This window comes from Callorhinchus milii, unplaced genomic scaffold, assembly GCF_018977255.1.
Source record: "Callorhinchus milii isolate IMCB2004 unplaced genomic scaffold, IMCB_Cmil_1.0 Scaffold7, whole genome shotgun sequence".
In the NCBI taxonomy this organism is placed as follows: domain Eukaryota; kingdom Metazoa; phylum Chordata; class Chondrichthyes; order Chimaeriformes; family Callorhinchidae; genus Callorhinchus; species Callorhinchus milii.
This window is the reverse complement of record NW_024704748.1, coordinates 2,727,919-2,747,429: the sequence shown is the minus strand read 5'-3', so window position 1 is coordinate 2,747,429 and position 19,511 is coordinate 2,727,919. Positions and strand designations below refer to the sequence as shown.

Genomic DNA, 19,511 nt, shown 5'->3' with positions numbered 1-19,511 from the left:
AATGCAAGGATTATTATTATATCAAATGCAAGGATTATTATTATTATTATTATCATCAAGCAGTGGCAGTGTGCATGGGAGCAGGAAAGGGCTCCAAGTGCGCACGCGCACTCCAATCCCGCCCCCCCCCACCGCTCCCTCTACGTCAGCGGGGCTCGCGAGGCAAGACGTCCAGCTCTGCGGCGGTGACGCAGGACGTGGAGCCGCACGCCGCGTCCGGCCGTGCGTGCGCGCGCGAGTTTGGGAGGGGGGGTTGGGTCACATGACACGAGGCAGCGCGAGCCGGAGCGACCAAGATGTCGGTGATGATGGAGAGAACGGCGGCCGCCAACGGACCTCACTTCGCCGCGGCCCGGGAACAGGCCCAGGCGGTGACCAGAAATTACCTGTCGCAGCCCAGGCTCAGTATGTACTCGATGGGTGGGTGGGAGGGAGGGAGGGAGAGGGGGGGATTATTACTGTGGTTTTATTAACGATTCACCTCACTCTCCCCCCCACCCCCCCCCTCCCCACCCCCCGGGCCCTGAGGAAAAGCTCGAGCTCCGGCAGGTTTCCCCCTCTCTCCTCCTCCGGGGGGTCGGTCAGGGACCTTCCCGCTTCCCGAGCCCGAGAGAGAGGATATCGAGACTCTCTTCTGCCCTTCCAGCGGGCGCTTCCTTTCATTTTGGGGGGTGGTTTTCGGGGGGTGAAGAAGCGCAGCCCATAAATAAACAATTAAATTAAAATAAAATACAATAAAAGACCCGCGGGATCGTCATTCTCATCGTATTTTATTTGTGCCATTTTATTTTTGGAGTCTTTATTTTGTTAATCTCTCTCTCTATATATATATATATATGTGTGTGTGTGTATAAAAGACAAGAAAAACCATGAGATGTTTTTTTTCTGGGTTTGGTTTTGGTCTTGTTTTCTTACCCTCTCTGTCTGTCTGTCTCTCTGAAATGTATATGGTTCGGGTGTGTGTGTGTATATATGTGTGTGTATGTCTATGTATGTGTGTGTATATGTGTGTGTGTGTATGTCTATGTATGTGTGTAGATGTGTCTCTGTCTAAGTGCATATAGGTGTGTGTGTCTCAGTATATATGTGTGTTTGTATATATAGTGTGTGTAATATATCTATGTTTGTGTATATACATGTGTGTGGATGTATATGTAGTGTGTATATGTGTGTATATATGTATGTGTGTGTGTATATATGTGTATGTATGTGTGTGTATGTATATGTGTGTGTTTATGTATATGTGTGTGTGTATATATATATGTGTATGTGTGTGAGTACATATGTGTGTGTTTATGCGCATTTCAATTAATTCCTCGAGCCACTGCCCCAAAATAAATAAATAAATAAATAAAGGGAGACGGATCAGTCAGTTGATTCTCGTCGGGGGCACCTGGACTGGAGATTCGGCTCTGTCCGCTCTTTTGATCTGGAATATTCCGGGAATTTGATCCAGAGACTGGGTTTGTGTGTGTGTGTGAGTGATTGAGAGAGAGGGAGAGGCGCACAGCCAATCTCCAGCCATTCATGTGACTCTATCATGTGACAGATGCGACACAAGACCTTTAAATTTTATAGAGGTGAAAAATAGCAGCAGAGAGAGAGAGGGGGGGGGGGGGAGAAAGAGGTGTTGCTTTTGCCTTACGTGGTTTAAAATTGAATTAAACTAGTGATGGGACGAAACTGGAGAGGGGGGGGGAGATTTTAGGGGAGAAATCAGCTTCAATGTTGTATAACCTGTTTTTTTATTCTCAAATGATGATCTGGCCCAGTGCCAAAGATTCAAATTTCCCTTTGACTTCTTCGAACAAGGTTTGCAGTTGAAATGCGAGCGCGGATGCATGGGCTGGGAGCTAAACGTTAGCTATGGACTCATCAAGAAACCAGGCGGTGTGGGCTTTTAAGATGTCAGCCTGGCTCAATTGGTAGCGTCTCTGAATCAGAAGTTGTGGGTTCAAGCCCCACATTGAGACGTTAAATCTATACAGTCTAGGTTGACATGCCAGTCTAGTGTTGGGCAGGGGAACATTGTGCTGTCCTTCAAATGAGCCGTTAATCAGCATGTTCAGGTGAATGATAAGGATCTCGTAGCCCTATTCAAAAAGATATATGGGGTTTCACTTGGTGTCCTGGCCAACAAACTCCTCGATAAAATTGGTCATTTGTTTCCTGGATGTCCGTGGGACAATGCTGTGTTGATTGCAAGGATGATCATTATTAATTTTTAAGTCTGTCTATTCTAGGGATTGTAAAAAGGTTTTGTTGTAAAGGTTTTTTAAAAAAATATCTGTTGAACATGGTAGAGTATTATTGAGTTTGTTATCAGCCCAACATAGGATTTGGTGTTTTCATTCTTAAAAAGTTGTTTAAGTAAGCAACCGGTCTCATGATAACAGGTGCCTACTCTAAAGTGACAGGTTAGTGGTTGATGCTTATATTGTAATATTCACTGACACTTTGTGCAGTCACCAGCAGTTTAAATACCCATATGATTGATGCTAAGCTATATCGTCCAAACACTGAGAGGATCTGATGCTGTGATAAACTAAATTTGACCATTGATTCATGTGGAAAATATCTAAAGGTATTCACTAATTTCATGGTGAAATACATATTCAGTCAGTTCAGGTGCCTCCATTGGCAGCTTTCCAAACAGCAGAATATACAGTTACTATATATTAAATATGTACACAACAACTTGTAATATATAAACATTGCCATATAAACATCTGAATACGTGACCTTGGATAGTTTTCTTTGCACAAGCTATCACAATAATGGTTGTGAAGCAGAAGGTGTTGGTTTTATCTATTAAGAAAAAAAAACATTTCTTCATAGTTGCTTGTTTTGGGCTTGGGTCCCAGAAAGATGTGAATGCATCAGAGACTTAATTTGGTGGACTTGTTCAGTTTTGCATACTTTTCTACTTTTTGATCTGCAATCTCATCTGGACTTCCATAAAGCAAGGAGTTCTTGGGCCAATTCGGACTGATCCTATTCCAACTGGATAGAGCATATTCTCATGATCATTGAAAGCTTTGTTTATATTTTTCTGCCCCAGTTTTGGTAACCAAGTTCGGTAAGGAAAGTCAGCAATACAGTCAAGAGAAACCAATGTGGTAAAGTCTGATAAAAGTTTGGGAAACTGAGTTGGTACTTTTCATACAGGTGGCACTCTGTGAATTTGAATGCTTTACTCCCGCCAGTGCATCTCATGAATAAACAAATTACTCAAATACCTGGACCTTTGTATAAATGAGGTCCAGTAGTGTTGTGTTCTGACGACTGCTCAGTTTGTTACAAATTAAATGCTTTCAACCTTTCGTAGACAATTTTAATAATAATCCTTGTTTTCGATTTAGCACCTTATCACTTGAGATGTCACGAAGCACTTCACAGAATACACTGTAAAGTGTCTTCACCTCTCGACTCTCTACCCCCTCCTCGTTCCCTCCCCCTGACCATTTCGCCCCTGCTCGGGTCCCGACCCAACTGTCCAGCACCTTGGGACGTCCTCCCGACGTGAAAGGTGCTCTATAAATGCAATCTTGTTGTTGTTTTAGTAAAGTACTTTGAGATGTTGCTATGTTATGGGTTCTGTATTAAATACAAAGTTGTTTTTAAATGGTTTTAATTTTTTGGTGTTAATTATGGGTCCAGGTTATATCTCATGCATATGACAGAATCACCTATTGGGCCCTATCGATTTCGGGATTCCACTTTGGAATATGAGTTTTTTTTATATTGGCCAGGTTATTAACATTGATTGCTTCATTAGTTTGGGGGAAGGAGAATTTGATGAAGGATACTGACTTGTCATGCAAGGTAAATTTTGTTGTCAAATAAGAGGTAGTGCTCAGGATATAAAACCGCATTGACTGTGGTGTCGACTGCTTGCTTTTTTTGTGGCATTTCATATCCGTGAGATTAATAACTGGGCACATCTTGTACTGAAAAGTAGAACCAGAGGATACAGCCTGCGAATTGAAGGAGGGGTAAATTCAGACCAAATCTGTGGAAATACTACTTCAGTGAGCGAGTTGTCAACATATGGAACAGGCTCTCTTGTGGCAGGAGAAAATGCTGTTTGTTTCAAGAACAAATTAGATAGATTTCTGCTCAATAATAATACTTCAGGAACCAGTATATAGTTTGGGATGCAACATGTCAAGCAACTGCCAGGATGGTGGCAATTGCCAGGATGGTGGAAGACGAACTACATCGACCTATGTCTTCTTTGGCCTAGCAAATTCTTATGTTCTTACATTATTGTCTATGAAATGCAGTTGTGATAACTACCCTCTTATCTAAAATATATACAAAACACAAAAGCTGCTCAAAACACTCAGACCTGCTGAGTGTTCCCAACTTCTGTTTTTGTTTCTAAAATATATATGTGTATATCATAATTTCTTTAAGACTTATTAGACATTGTCATGGTCTCACGACTTTTAGGTCACCCTGTACATGCATTTGGAAAAAAAAATTATAGCTTAAAAATCATTTTTTTGACCCAAAATATTTTGAAAACCACTTAACGAATTGCACAGTTGTACATAGTGAGCTAACCAAAACAACAACCCTATTGTGACTTTCAGACTATAAATTTCAAAAGTAGTCATGGTTGATAAGGGGAAATGAGAACATTGTGAAATCATTATTCAATCAGTCTTGCTTTTGTCAGCATTAAAACAATTTAACGCTTTAGGATTGCAGTAAAGTTTCATTGTTTGGAAGATTTACACAATGTGACTTTCAAAACTCTTCTATGGCTATTTTGCAAGAAGCTAATGTCTTTAGTGCTTGCTTTACATTTCTGTTCTTTTCATTCACTTATTTCATAGGGTGAGCAAGAGGACCTGGGTTCGATTCCCAGGCAGGGCAAAGCTTAGGGCACGTTTCCTTACTCCACACGCCTCTACCAAGCAGTAAATAGGAACCCAGTTGTTAGTCGATTGATAGCTCGCTTTCCGGGGGTAATAATTCCTCCAAAAAGATAAAATCATAATAATTTGGTCACTTAAGCCATGACTGTTTGTGGGACACTGCTGTGTGCAATTGATTTCTGCGTTTCACCCACAAAATATAGTCAATTCACTTCACAGTATATTCTGTGAAGCGCATTGAGACGCGTCGAAGATGTGATAAGACGCTATATCAAATGCAAGGATTACTATTTAGAGATGCACTGAAGACAAGGAAAGAAATTAAGACATTTGCTGAACCTTAAATTTAATGGACTTTGCTTAATTTAAATACAAAATATCTGAATTGGCATGAATTGACTAAACCTCTAACACATTCCATCTTCTAAGTTCTGGGAACAACCATTATTCTCTGAGAAGTAATTTTAACAATTGTGCTTTTCTGTTGTTAAAGCATGTAAAATTCTGTTAAATGTTTTGCTATTACATTCCTTTAGGCATTGAAAGAAATTGCTTTTACTGTAAACCAGAGTACTTTTATGCTTTAACATGTTAATTTCTCCTTCTTTCCACCTGACTTATCTCTGTTGCCATGACTCATTGGGAGAGAGCTCAACATATTACAATTGTATGCTGAATTTGGACTATGTGTGCCAGTTTCCAGGTGGAACCAATTCTGTAGCTCTCTTGAGAACTTAAAAAAAAATCATTCTTAACAGTTGTTGAGTTTTGAGCTGCATGATTTAGCAGATTTTATTGTGAAATGCCTAGTGGTTTCTGTGCCACCCACAGCACAGAAACGGCCCTGGTCACAGTGACAAATGACATTCTGTCCATCTGCGACCAGGGCTCCCTCTTGCCTCCTCATCCTCCTTGGCCTCTCTGCTGCTTTGGACACCATCGACGACTCTATCCTCTTCCACCTCAACCTTTATGGCTCTGTCCTTGACTAGTTCAGATCGTACCTCTCACACTGCCTCCACATCATCTCCACAAATAGCTTCTAACCCCTGTACTGTCTTGTGCAGCGTTCCTCAGGGCTGTGTCCTTGGTCCCCTCCTCTTCAATACCTATATGCTCCCTCTTGGTGACATCATCCGCAGACATGGTTAACTTCCACATGTATGCAGATGACACCCAACTCTACCACTCTGCCTCCACCCTTGACTGCAGGACCACTGCTGTCCTGATAGAATGTCTGTCGGACATCAAGTCCTGGATGAGAGATAACTTTCTTCAGTTGAACGTCAACAAGACCAAAGCTCTCCTGATTAGCTCCCATCAGCACCTCTTCACCTCAGGCGCTGACAGCATCACCATCCATGATTGCGCACTTCACCTTGCTAAGCCAATCCTGAACCTTGGGGTCTTGTTTGACCCTCAACTATCCTTTCTACCCCACATCTGAGTCATAACCCGCTCTGCATTCTCCCACCTCCGCAACATCGACTGACTCCTCAATTGTCTCACACCACAGGCCGCCGAAATCCTCATAGATGTTTTCATTACATCGAGGCTCGACTATGCAAACTCATTGCTTGTTGGCCTCCCCAACTCCTCCCTCCACAGGCTGCAGATCATCCACCAGCAACAACAACAATTTGGATTTATATAGCACCCTCCACGCCGGATGGTGTCCCAGAGAGCTTTACAGTAACGAATCCCGGTTCTGAGCCAAGGGAGCGAGAGGAAGGTGACCAAAGGCCTGCTCGAAAAGAAAGGTCTTCAGCAGAGACCTGAAAATAGGAAGGGAGGGTGCGAGGCGAAGGGAGTGAGGAAGAGAGTTCCAGGTCCTGGGCTGAAGTGGCTGAAGGCACGGCCGCCGAGGGTGGAGCGGAGGACTCGTGGGACGAGGAGGAGGCCAGACCCAGAGGAACGAAGGCAACCGGTACTGTTTTGAGGAGAAAGGAGGTCAGAGAGGTAGGGGGGTGCAGAGGAGTGCAGGGACTTGAATACAAGGGAGATCTTGAATACATCTTGAAATCGATCTTCTCTGGGATAGGCAGAGCTTTGAATGATCCGGATTTTATGGATGGTAGTGGATGGGAGACTGGCGAGGTGGACGTTAGAATAGTCCAGCTGAGAGGTGACAAAGGCATGGATCAGGGTTTCAGCGGCTTTTGGAGTGAGGTATTGGCAGAGACGAGCGATGCGTTGGAGGTGGAAGAAAGCAGTGCTGGTGAGGGACTGGATGTGGGGGATTAGAACTCTGCAGCCTGTGTTCTCTCCCACACTAGGCTCCACGACCCTATCACCTCTATCCTTGCCCAGCTGGCTTCCCGTTGCACAAGAGGATACAGTTCAAGATCCTGGTCCTCACCTTCAAAGCCCTCCATGGTCTTGCTCCCCCCTACCTCTCTGACTTCCTAACCCCATACCATTCCTAATCCCTCCCTCTGCTTAGCGGACTCCAGCCTGCTTCACCTCCCCGCCTCGCTCACCCACTATTAGCAAGCAGGCTTTCTGCCACTCTGCCCCGACCCTCTGGAACTCCATCCTGCTGTCCATTCGCCTCACCTCCTCCCTTGCCAACTTCAAGGCCCATCTCAAGACCCCCCCTCTTCGACTGTTTTCGATCTCCCTGTTTCCACCCTCCCCGACCTCCAGCTCGGGTCCATAACTCTGTGTCTGTTCAGCGCCTTGGGACGTCCTCCCGACGTGAAAGGTACTATACAAATGTAATTTCTGTTGTTGTTGTACTGTGCTTCTAATCCCTTTAAATAAATGAAATCTAATTTTAGCAATCTTCACTTCTGTTTTTTTCAACTTCAATTGGGGTTCTTAATGCCCTGTGCAATAAGAACCTGTGACTGGGAATAAGTGGTTGTGAGAGAAATCTAGTGCTCAAGAAGGGATGTTAGTTATTTGGGATCCATTGCTAGTCAAGAATGATTAGATATGGATGTACATGAGGCATTTTTGATCTAGAAGCTAGTTTTGATTACAGTAATGATTTGGATTCACAGATGAAGTCCAAGGTAATTACATTTGCAGATGACAGCGAAGTAGACAGAACTATGGAATCAGACTCGGCCTCTTGACAGATGAAGTGCAATACAGATAAATGTAAGATGAACAAATAGGAAATAAACTCAGCAGACACGTGTTACTTAGGGATTTGCCAAAGGGGAAGCAGAGAAAGACCTAGGGTGTTTATTTGACTCATTACTCAACATGTCAAAACTAGCAGCAATGAACAAGGCAAATGGGATGTTGGGCTACATTGCTAAATCAATTGAGTTTCAGATCCCTGAAAATCATTCTCAGACTATACAGTGCTCTAGTGAGGCTACATCTTTAGTAGAACTATGGAATCAGACTCTGATCACTGCACAAGAGGAGAGCAACAACGATGTTGGAGGAATGAGCTAGGTGCAACCATTAGATATACTAGGGCCTTGAGAAGCCACAACTCAAATAGGACCTGTATCCAATTTGAGATTTTAAACTGGATTGAGAACGTAAACTCTGAACATTGCTTTCAGATGCACCAAGGCAACAGAACTAGAGGTTACGGATTCAGGGTTACATAAGAGCAATTTCAGGGAAGACACCAGGAAGTATTTCTTTATACAGGGGTTGAATAAGAACTGGAACAGGGTAACAAAAAATGTAGTTGAGACCAGAACTCTGGTCTTAATGAAGAAACAGATCGAAAATCCATCCACTCAGCGGTCTCCAGCCTGCTTTATTTCCCCGCCATGCCCACCCTACCTTTGGCGGGCAGGCCTTCAGCCACTCTGCCCCCACCCTCTGGAACTCCATCCCACTCCTACCCCTACCCTCCAGATCCCAACCACCAGTTCAGGTGTGGATCACTTTGGAATGTTCTCCTGACGTAAAAGGTGCTATAAAAATGTAATTTTTTGTTGTTGTCGGATGGTCGAAGAGAAATGTTTCAAGTGTCATATAACAAATACGATTTCTTTGCTGCCAATATGTTGAAACTTGTTTGAGTTCACTGCTCTGAAGATGTTTTACAAAAACGCACAGTACAACAAACAAAAATGGTTGTTGAGCTGTGTCAGGGCCATCTAATTTTTGGTGCCCATTTGCCATGAAAATGAAAGTGTATATTTGCACCACATAACTGTAGAGTTTCTTAAACATTTTCTTGTTGAATGGCATGGAAATTGATACTGGAGCTATAAGTAGTATTGTGACATGCTTTCAGATATACAGACAAGTAAACAATATCAGTTAAAGGTGAATTGTTTGTAATGGCTCATATTCATGGTATTAAATATCAATAATCAAGACTGCTGTGACAAAGAGCATCCTATTACAGTGCATGCAGACCTGTTAAAGATGCAATAAAATTCAATTTACTCTTAGAATGTCAGTGTCTAAAAAAAATGTTTTATGGGAAAGCATAATATACATATCTATCATGGTAGTGTAAAATGAATTGTCCGTATTCCTTTAATGCAACCTTTTTATTCAAGTGCACAGTATTAATTATCAAAGGCTAGCATATACTTCTGTTATATGCGCTTGTGCTTGATAGTAGATTTACCTGTATTGATTCATCATATTTTCATTGCCTATTGTAATGCACAAATACTGCAGAAAGATTGGATTTTGCTTACTGCCACAACTGAGTAATTATTTAGGGTTGCCTTTTATCGCATTTCATTCTGTTTTGGCATGTGTGAAAAGTCCTTAGTTTTGATTTGCCTATTTGATATATGGGATACAGTACGGTTAATGGTAAAATGGAAAAGGCAAGAGTGTAATTGTTCTATAATGGGTATCCATCCTCCTATACCAAAGTAGATCTTTTTTCAAAATATAGTGCAGGATGTTACAGTTGGTTTCAGTATCTTTGGACTAGAGAGGACCAAATTGTTGGGAGTCAACAATGTTGAACACTGCCATTGTTTTTACACAATGTCAGCAGTTGTCCATTCTGGTGCTATCATAGTGCTATGTCTAAGTTATTGGAGCCATATGACCGCATTGTAGCAGTGTTTAGCTGTGTTGGTTAAAGGTTGAGTAGCCCAAGTTGATATTTATTATATGAAGAATTTGGATTGGGGCACAGATGGATCAACTGAAATCATAGGAGGCTTCATGTCACCGCGACTGACTGCATACGTTTTTTCAAACACATCTATTTCAAACATCGTTTTACGAATGTGATGTTTTCAGAAGTGTTTTGTACTTCCTTGAAGTAGACAGAACCGCTCGATAAACTTGAAATTGTCAGTGTTTGCATTGATACTTGCAATATTTCTTTATGTTTTCTGGCACACCAACAAATTACTTTTGTAGAGCGCCTTTTACATTGGGAGGACGGCCCAAAGCTCTGGACAGTCAGGGAATTGGATCCGAACTGGGGGTTGGTGTCAGAGCGGGTGGAGGGCTGGGAAGGTGGCCGAATGCACGTTCGAAGAGGAGGGTCTTGAGACGTGCTTTGAAGGAGGCAAGGGCGGGAGCAAGACAAAGGGACTGTGGGATGGCGTTCCAAAGGGTCAAAATGCTACTTTTGCAGTAGCTCCAAGATTAAAGGGAAAGAGAAAGAAAATTATCCAAAATGTCTACCTAAATCTCCACTTAAAGGATTTTGAAATTGCCAAAGAGAGAATAAATTAGATCCAGTTTCAATACAACTGTGGCGAACTTTGAATAATGTTCCCTAGGATTAAAGGTTATATGAACTGTGTAACTATTGCAATTGATGCTCAACATTAAGTTACAAGGAGTAAAGTTATGAGTAGACATTTCAGACCATGAGAACCCCAAAAATAATTGCCCATTACAAATTGGTTATTTATTATAACTAATTAGTGAATGACAATATTAGTCATTGGAGCTAAATTTCAAAATCTGTCCACCAGTGTTTGTCAGGTGGTTTAAGATTTTTTTATGAAAGACATATGAATGCAAATTGTTGGACCTGCATTTGATTTTAAATGAATGAATTCAGATGTACTAATGGATGTAAAATGTTTTATATGGCAGGATCCGGAAAAATTCTAACATTCAGCTTCAGAAGTAAGCTTGAAGAATTGGCATCTAATTTTATTAAACTCTTACAGGAAGCTAATACTTTTTTTTCTTCTTAATAAAAGAGTGAGGCAGCAGTGGCACAGATGGGAATTGCCAAATGTCTTTCCAGAGTAGGAAATCCTTGGTTTTGATTAAATAAAACTTAATTTAAAAACATGTTTAAAAATGTTTAGAAACTGGTGAGTGGTTGAAACTGCATTTTAAAATGTAAATGCCTCCTTTTAACTTGAATATCTGAAACTTTAACTTTGTACTTTAGAACATGTTCATTGAAGTTTAATTTTTGATGATGCTAAAAATTAGTGCTTTGTGAAAAGTAAATTTTCATGTTGGCAAATGGTTTCTTAAATATGCTAAACTGGGTAGTTGTGGGTCTTCCTCCTCCCCCTTTCTGAAATGAAGTGTAATTTGGAAATTTTAAACTGCAATTTTGACTCTCTTAGGCTAGACCAAATGCAACTTATTTTAAACTTTTTTTTAAAAAAAGTGTAATATTCTTGAGGGATACAGAACAAAGCCATTCAGATTCTGTTCAGTCGATGTCCTTCCTAGTTAGCTGGCATTGAATGTTTGCAACTGCTACCTTGTGGAGTTAATTTCCTAATTTATTTCTTCAGCAGCGGGTGGTACAATGTTCCACACAGCAATTCTGAACTTGCATTTTTGCATTCGACATTGGGTACAATACTGTGTTAATTACCCATATATTAGCAGTACACTTTAGGAGAAATCTTTGGGTCCTAGTGCTTTTCCTTGCACGTGGCTTGTACAGCTAACTTCAGTTTAGTCATTCTACTTCTACAAATTCTAGGCAAAGAGATGGAGTGGCATCGTATTAATAATCATTGCTGGAGTACAAGATATTGAGAAATCCTAGTTGCAAAATAAGGGAAATGCATGGCTAAACTTTAAATTTGTTCTAGATACGATAAACTACAGTATCACAGCATGATTGTGAATTTCACCAAAAGAGTATTACGCAAAGATGGTTGATCGATTGAAAAACAAATTTGAAATCAGCAGGTTCAATAATTCGTCCAGTTTACTGTACTGCATTTACTGTATGTGTAGCATTTCTTTGGAGGTTAACACTAAATGAGGATGGTTAATTGGCTAACTGATTAACCTTAAAGTTCCCAAATCCTACAGAGTTGATGCACAGAAGGACAAATTCCTGATTAGTCTCCAAAAGAGTGTGAAATGCTTACGAAGTGGGGTGGGGGAGGATGTGTTAGGAGAGAGTGTGTGTGGGGGGGGGGGAGATTTGCATCATAGAGCTAGTTGTTCAGGATTTTTAGTGGGTGGATGGGAAGATATCTTGGAAGAGGACCAATTTTCTTGTGCTGTTTTATGATCATTCTTCACTCTATACTGATTTTGTGCTGTTGCATGTTTTGTAGCTGGCATGTGAGCGAAGTGTACTGACCTAATAATAACCTATTGACCCAATATTAATAACATATTGACCCAATATTAATAAGACTGGTGTTTAATTCTGTTTTAAATTAAATGCAACTTTTTCCTGTCTGAACAGGATTAAAGTTATTTCTTTGCAAAGAATGTTTTGCAGCTCAACCAAGCAAGGCTATTTTTGCAGAGTGTATGTCTGAAGGGAGCATATTTCACTGTTACCACAGCTTGGAAGATTTATTCAGTTTAGAAGGATGCTGTACCCTCCAGCCTTTTAAATCAAATGTGTTGGAATGCACACTGCTTCCTTTCACTCTTACTTGAATGAGCCCTTAGTATTTCACACCAAGGTGTCCTTCAGGGTGCTGGGTCAGGCTACCAAAACAGCTTCTATGAACGGATTAGAACCAATTAACATCTTTGTACACAAAAGCTGCTGGCAGCTGAACAGGCGGCCTTGTGACCTGTTCAGGAGCTGCATGTTAAACAGGGGGTTGTGTACTTGAGCTCAAGTGGAGAAGGGGTGGAGTGAGTTTTTATTTATAATTGAAACGGTGCTTCCAGATGGATTATGGATAAAAAGTACTGAATTAAATTGTGCAAAGAAAGAGATCGAATCTAAGTGTAATTTTGAAGCAAAACAAAATGGTTTCTTTACATAAACATAGCATTAAAGTGGATACTTTATACCAAGCTGATCCCACTTAATAACCTACTTGAAAATTATATATTCTGGTCTTTCACAGAATTAAATGCCATGTTCCAAACTGTTTTTAATAGAAATCAATGTTGCACAGTGAAATATTGAGTAAATGCAAAACCTTAAAATTGCAGCAAAAGTGTAATTCCTACGCCAACCAATTTATAAATAGTTCCTCTTATATAATTAAGTTGACCAAATGCACTATTCAGTGACTTCAGATTGTTTATTTCTAGACATGGTGCCACCATACCTGGTTAACCTTTTTTCCTCCGTATTGTTGACAGTCAGTTTAATTGTCCATTATAGAATTGAGTAGTTGCACTGGGGTCTTATTGTGCGGTGGCAAACTTGTACTGTTTTAGAAAATGTCAAAAGCAGATCATGGGGAATGTTATAAAAACAAAGGATCTGTTTAAGATAATTGACCAAGCAGAAGTCTTTAAAAATGATCTGTTAATTGTATTAAATGTTCTGCAGAACTTATTTACACCTAATTTAATGATAGTACAATTCCACAAGTAACTGAATGGTTTGCTGTGCCCCCAAATAGTTATGTGTTAAGTTCTGGAACTTCTTAACTGAAAAAAGAAATACTGTAGTTGATTTTGCAACACTGTTATACGGTTTTCATGCTTGAACAATCTGCCTTTCCTCTCCTGATGTTTGCTTATTAGTGGATGAAATGCAGGTGTGTGTGGGAAACAGCAAGCGAACATTGACAGGTTTATTCTGTTGGCTGCAGCCTAATTAGTTGCATAGTGGATGCACCCCGCTAAGCTTTAGTGCAGTGCAGTAGAGCTGGTCTGTTCTAATTTCCTTGCAGCTTTGATATTGGTGAAGAGATTGACGGATTATACAAAAAGCAAAGCGTGATAGAGGCCTATCGAAACAATGCAGTCCTTACTTCAGCCACCACAGATGTGAGAGAAGGCTGATCAGAAACAAATGTCAAACCTAGTCAAATTGTCTCCTCTGTCTGCATGGGTAATATTTTCCCATGTAAATGAAAAGGGCAAGGTAATAGCCTTGTGTGTGCCTCTTTATTTGCTCCATCACATGATGGATGGAATACTGCTGAATGTTGCAGTTACATATTAATAGGCCATTTTTCTCACTTCCTTGGAAACTTAGCAAACTGACATCCTGCAACAAATTAGTTTTTTTTTCTGTTTTAACAATTGAATGAGACTCGGTGACAGTTGACCACCTGTGTGTATCACGGTGATATTTGGTAAGATCACCAATGATTTGAGTGATTGTATCAATTATTACACATTCATTTTCAATATAAATATTAAACATCTTAATTTTCACGTAACCTATTTGTTACCCGTCTATGATCTTTGTCCAGCCATGCTGGTATAGAAACTAAAACCAGTAAATGACGAATAATGAACAATGTAAAATAGCTTCTGAAACTCCTTTTGATTCTGATCTATATTTAACTCCATAAAATGTACACCACATTTTCTGGAAAATTGTAAGAATTTTGTGATCAAATATTTTATCTTGTGTTCTTTTTGCAGCATACAGAACTGTGTCTGGGGTTAATGGACCACTAGTGATTTTGGACCAAGTAAAGGTATTGTCACTGTAAAAACTGAATGTTAATGTTAAACTCACCTATTGCCTGGAATTCTATTTTAATCTCTAAACCTGTTTTGTCTTAATGTAAAATGGTGCAGGATAGTGGAAAATTATTAAATTGGGTCTTAATTTGGAAGCTGGTTCATTTTAAGAACTGTGGAGAAATGGCTTCCATGTTAAGATTGAATTGTTAACAATTTTCCACAATTCTACTAAATAAAGATACATTTTAAGAAAATATTGTTTTACAGGCTAAGTTTAGGTGGAACTTTGGGCAAAAAGTGGCAATTGAAACCCAACAAATGAACCACGAGAGCTAAAGAGGGTGTCAATAGACTACTTAATAAAGATAACTCATAATTAGCACTGAAGTCTGTTTAATCATTTACGCTGACATTTACATGTATTTTGATGCTATCCAACGATGTAAAACTATTAAAGATGACTCATATGCTGACCACGGCAATTGCAAATATTGGAAATAATGAACTATTGAAATTTAATTTTTCAATTAAACATTCTTATGTTGGACTTGGACTAAAAGGAAATGTGGTTGGATAAGCTTAGAATGATCCAGTAATGCTGAGCATTGCAATTTACAAAAATCAGTACTGTTACAATACCTTACGGAAGTTATTGCGGCCAAAAGATGATTAATCAACAATAAATGATTTGAGAATCTTGATCTCTCATTTAACCTACAATTGCATATTAACTTATGCAATGTGTAGTATGAATTGAATTTGTTATTGTAATTTGTCTTAGAATAGGGGGTATTATATTGTTTCTAATTGTTTTGTTCTTCATGATCAGTTTCCTAAATATGCAGAGATTGTGCATCTGACTCTACCTGATGGCTCCATCAGAAGTGGACAAGTTCTGGAAGTTAGCGGCAATAAGGCTGTAGTACAGGTAGGTATTTATCTTGAAATTATGTAATGTTAGAATGAATTCTCAAGTTTACTGTAGCTGCATTATTTATGATGGTTGGAATGAATCTAAAATATATAACTTGATTGTATTCAAGCTTTCTATTGCCAAAACCCTTAAAAAAAATCTCTTGCTGTACATTTAGTCATCATTCTCGTACTCTTTCCCTCTTTTCTTGACTTGCTCTGTGATCCACACCACCTATGTAAATCACTGGTGAGACATTTGGTTTGTGAAAGGCACATAAGTGCAAACTGTTGTTAGCTTCATTGATATTTCTTTAATGGACAAACTACATCAATTGAATTTTCAGCAATTCACCATTCAGATTTAATGTAATTTTTGTACTATCTAATTAAACCTCCCATAGAAAGTACAATCTCCCTCCAGAAAACAAATTAACAGAGTGAAGGATGGTCTGTTGTTTTTGTTTCCATGCTTCCAATTAATTATATATTGTGTATTACTCTTTTTTAAAAAAAATAGAAACAGGGATCTTTGAATTGTACTTTCATCACTTCTCTTGCACAGGTGTTTGAGGGAACATCAGGTATTGATGCCAAGAAAACAGCCTGTGAATTTACAGGTGATATTCTTCGTACACCTGTGTCTGAGGACATGCTCGGTAAGTAGATCCTGTTATCTGTATAAAGCTGGCCTGCCAGAAACCTTCTTTTAAAATCAATCATGGAATTGATTACTTAAGATTTTTTAAAAAGCAATGAATTTTAATGTTGTTTTGCCAAAATCTCAATCTTTTGCAAAGAAATATTTAGGTTAGAATCAATTCCAGGTGCTTTGTTCTTTTTTCAATATGTCTGTACTACAGGACCTTAATATTTTAAATGTCCTGGTTCTATTTCTATAATAGTTTAAAAGCCCTGTAAGGAGATTAAACTTTAAGCAGTGAAAACACATTTCTGTGCAGTGTTTTTCACATCTATTTTGAAACTGCCTAATTAAAGATTAATTGCCATGTGAGACAGTGTGCACTGTCTTGAATCTGCAAGAAATTAATAGTTGAACGGCAATTTAAACATAAAATTACAATACTGTCATGTTGACCATAGCAGAAATGAACCACAGTGTTTGAAGCTTTTCTTTCATTCACCACATTGTTCAGAAATGTATTGTAACTTCAAAACCAGTGGAATCTAACATAATGAGGAATATTTCTACCTCTGTTGTGTGGTTTCAGGTTGTAATAGTGAAATATTGCTTGTAGGGTACCAAAGGTTACTAAAAGTTTAGGCAGTAGTGGATTCGCCATTTTCTGTTGCACACATAAGCTAAAGTTATTAAAAGGAAGCTTTTAGCTGTGCATCTTTTTGTGTTCAAGTGGCCATTAGCTTGCTGTATGTCATCAGTTGGCTGTAGTCTTTGTTCAAATCCCTCTTAGGTAATTAATGGGAGACTGCAGCCTCTTTAAAGTAATTTCATAGGTAATAGGGAAAACTATGCTCAACACTCACTGCTTCTCAGTTTATCATGTCTGCATGTTTAGATCAAGGACATTAAAAAAAAACAAGGGTTCCAAGGGGAAAGATTCTGGAACTTTACATTTTTAAACTAACTATTTTAATGATTTTAAACTTCACTGCAGAATGTCCAGGCTATGAGAATTTAACAGCTTGGCTTTTTTTTTACAATCTGAATTCAATTTGCAATAAACTGTCTTAGTCTTTGAAGAATGGTTTCTTTGTGTAATTGTTTGCAAACGCAACACAAAATTGCTTGCAAGCTAGATACATCAATTAGATACAAGCTTTTTTTTGTCCTTGGGAAAAGGAGTTCAACAGTCTTGCTGGATTGATCGGTAAGTAAGTGAAACAGACTTTAAATAATTTTTAATTTTGGTGATGAGTAATCAAGCAAAAAGCAATGTTCCTTTACAGGTAGAGTCTTCAATGGTTCAGGGAAACCAATTGACAGAGGACCTACAGTACTGGCTGAAGATTATTTGGATATTATGGGTGAGCTATTGGTAACCTCAAACAAAATGTGATTTGTGTTTTGTGTCAATTGAATTTTAACCCTCATCTGAAATGTTGCTGATTTTCCGATAAAATTACAGTATCTTTATACTGTAATATATTTTCATTAATTACTCTTAAAGAAAGTAATGTGCTTGCTAGATCATTTCAGAAGTCATTAACAGCCAAGCAACAGCTTACTTTTTTATATATTATATATATTATATATTGTGTTTATATATACATATATAAAACGTCTTTCATGCAGGGTTGATTAAAAAAAATCAACACATAATATTGACATTTATTTTTCCTTTATTCTTTTGGATCTTTTTCAACTACAAAAATGGTCGTTAAGTCGCCAACAGATTTCACTTCCTGTGCAGGAAGTGACCTCTATAGTGACCTTACAAACTGGAAGCTGTTTAGTAGCGCAAAATAATGTTTTAAAAATTGATGTTTAAATGAGTTAGTTAATCATTAGTTTGTTAGTCGATTGGCAGATTGCTTTTTCCTGGGGTAATAAGCCCTTTTTTAAAAAAAAATTTAAACAATGAGTCACACTATCCACAACTTTTTATGGGACACGGCTGTGCACAATTGGCTGCTGCGTTTCGTCCAAAAAATACAGTCACTACTCTTTATGGTGTGTCCTGCTTTTGAGACGTCTTGAAACGCGATAAGGGGTATATCAAATGCAAGAATTATTATATTGTAAAAGAAATTTCTTTTCCTGAATTTGGGGAAATAGAAAACCTGATCAATGCCTTTTCCAGAAACAAAAAAAATGATGAGTCTAATCATATAATTGTATTGTTTAGTTTTTATCCATAATTGATAAAATCCTGGAATTTCAGGATATAACCACTGCAAAAATCTTAACTTGTCAGATTACTTCAAAATGGGAATTTAGTAACTAATAGGCTGCTGTAGGTAAATTGTGCAAATCCTTTTGCACTTGATTTGGACCTTGAACTAAGATTAACTAATTGTTGAATATATTAATTTCATCACATAATACTGTTCGTTAATTTAGTCTTTGTTTGCTTGACATATTGGATCTTAGGTCAGCCCATAAATCCACAGTGTCGTATCTATCCAGAGGAGATGATCCAGACAGGAATTTCAGCGATAGATGGCATGAATAGTATTGCCAGAGGACAAAAAATTCCCATATTTTCTGCTGCAGGGTTGCCACACAATGAGGTTGGTAAACTAAGTGATTCATAACTATCGCAATAAGAAGTAAGCTTGACTGTTGCTGAATATTTCACTGGGAATATAATGGTCAAGGTGATGGATAAATGCCTTCGAGAAGTGCTTCAAAAAAAGATAGAAACCTCGCTAGATATCTTGTTCTGAGATGAATTGTGTTAACAAGCTCATTTTGCAGGCAAAACAAAACTCTAGCTATCCAATTTAATTGATCTGTATTTTGCGTTTATTGGTTGCATTATTTTGTACAGGATGTTACTAGTATTTCATTGACCCACATAGTTGATTCAATTGGAAATTGATGTATGATGGGGAAAAGCATGAGTGTTGTGTGCAATAATAATTAATTTTGTCTTGGAATATGGTGGTGCATATGAGCAACAAAAAAAGTGTAGAATCGTGATCGATGCTATCAAGGCGGATTGATTGAAAATATCAATGCACGCCAGCTGGTATGTTGAGTTCTTTCAGGTGGTCAGTTGGTTGAGATAAAATTCAAGAAGCTATTATCTCTAGTTGGACAGTCAACCTGCTGAATGAAACCAACTTCCAAGAAGGGACAACATAGTGTGAACATAAAATACTTACAGGACAATTTGACGCGCTGTCCATTGCTTATAGCTTCCTCATTAGAGCTCCCAATTCTAATTTAATTCTGCTGTGGTCAGTTATACCACATTGTATCTAAATTATTATCATTATCCATTCTTTCTGGCTTTCTGATCTTCAATTTCTTCATTCTTATTACTGATTCAG

General features: G+C 38.8%; 1 protein-coding gene across 1 annotated transcript in view; it reads left to right on the top strand.

Annotated features, from left to right (window-relative positions):
• Positions 1-247: 247 nt before the first annotated feature.
• Positions 248-19,511, top strand: part of atp6v1ba (ATPase, H+ transporting, lysosomal, V1 subunit B, member a) — a 29,639-nt gene continuing 10,375 nt past the window's right edge. Inside the window, exons 1-6 of the mRNA XM_042336597.1 lie at positions 248-405; positions 14,577-14,632; positions 15,451-15,549; positions 16,099-16,192; positions 17,463-17,540; positions 18,607-18,746. Of these exons, the coding sequence (XP_042192531.1) occupies positions 297-405; positions 14,577-14,632; positions 15,451-15,549; positions 16,099-16,192; positions 17,463-17,540; positions 18,607-18,746 (576 nt within the window). The 5' untranslated portion in view covers positions 248-296. The remainder of the gene's footprint in view (positions 406-14,576; positions 14,633-15,450; positions 15,550-16,098; positions 16,193-17,462; positions 17,541-18,606; positions 18,747-19,511) is intronic.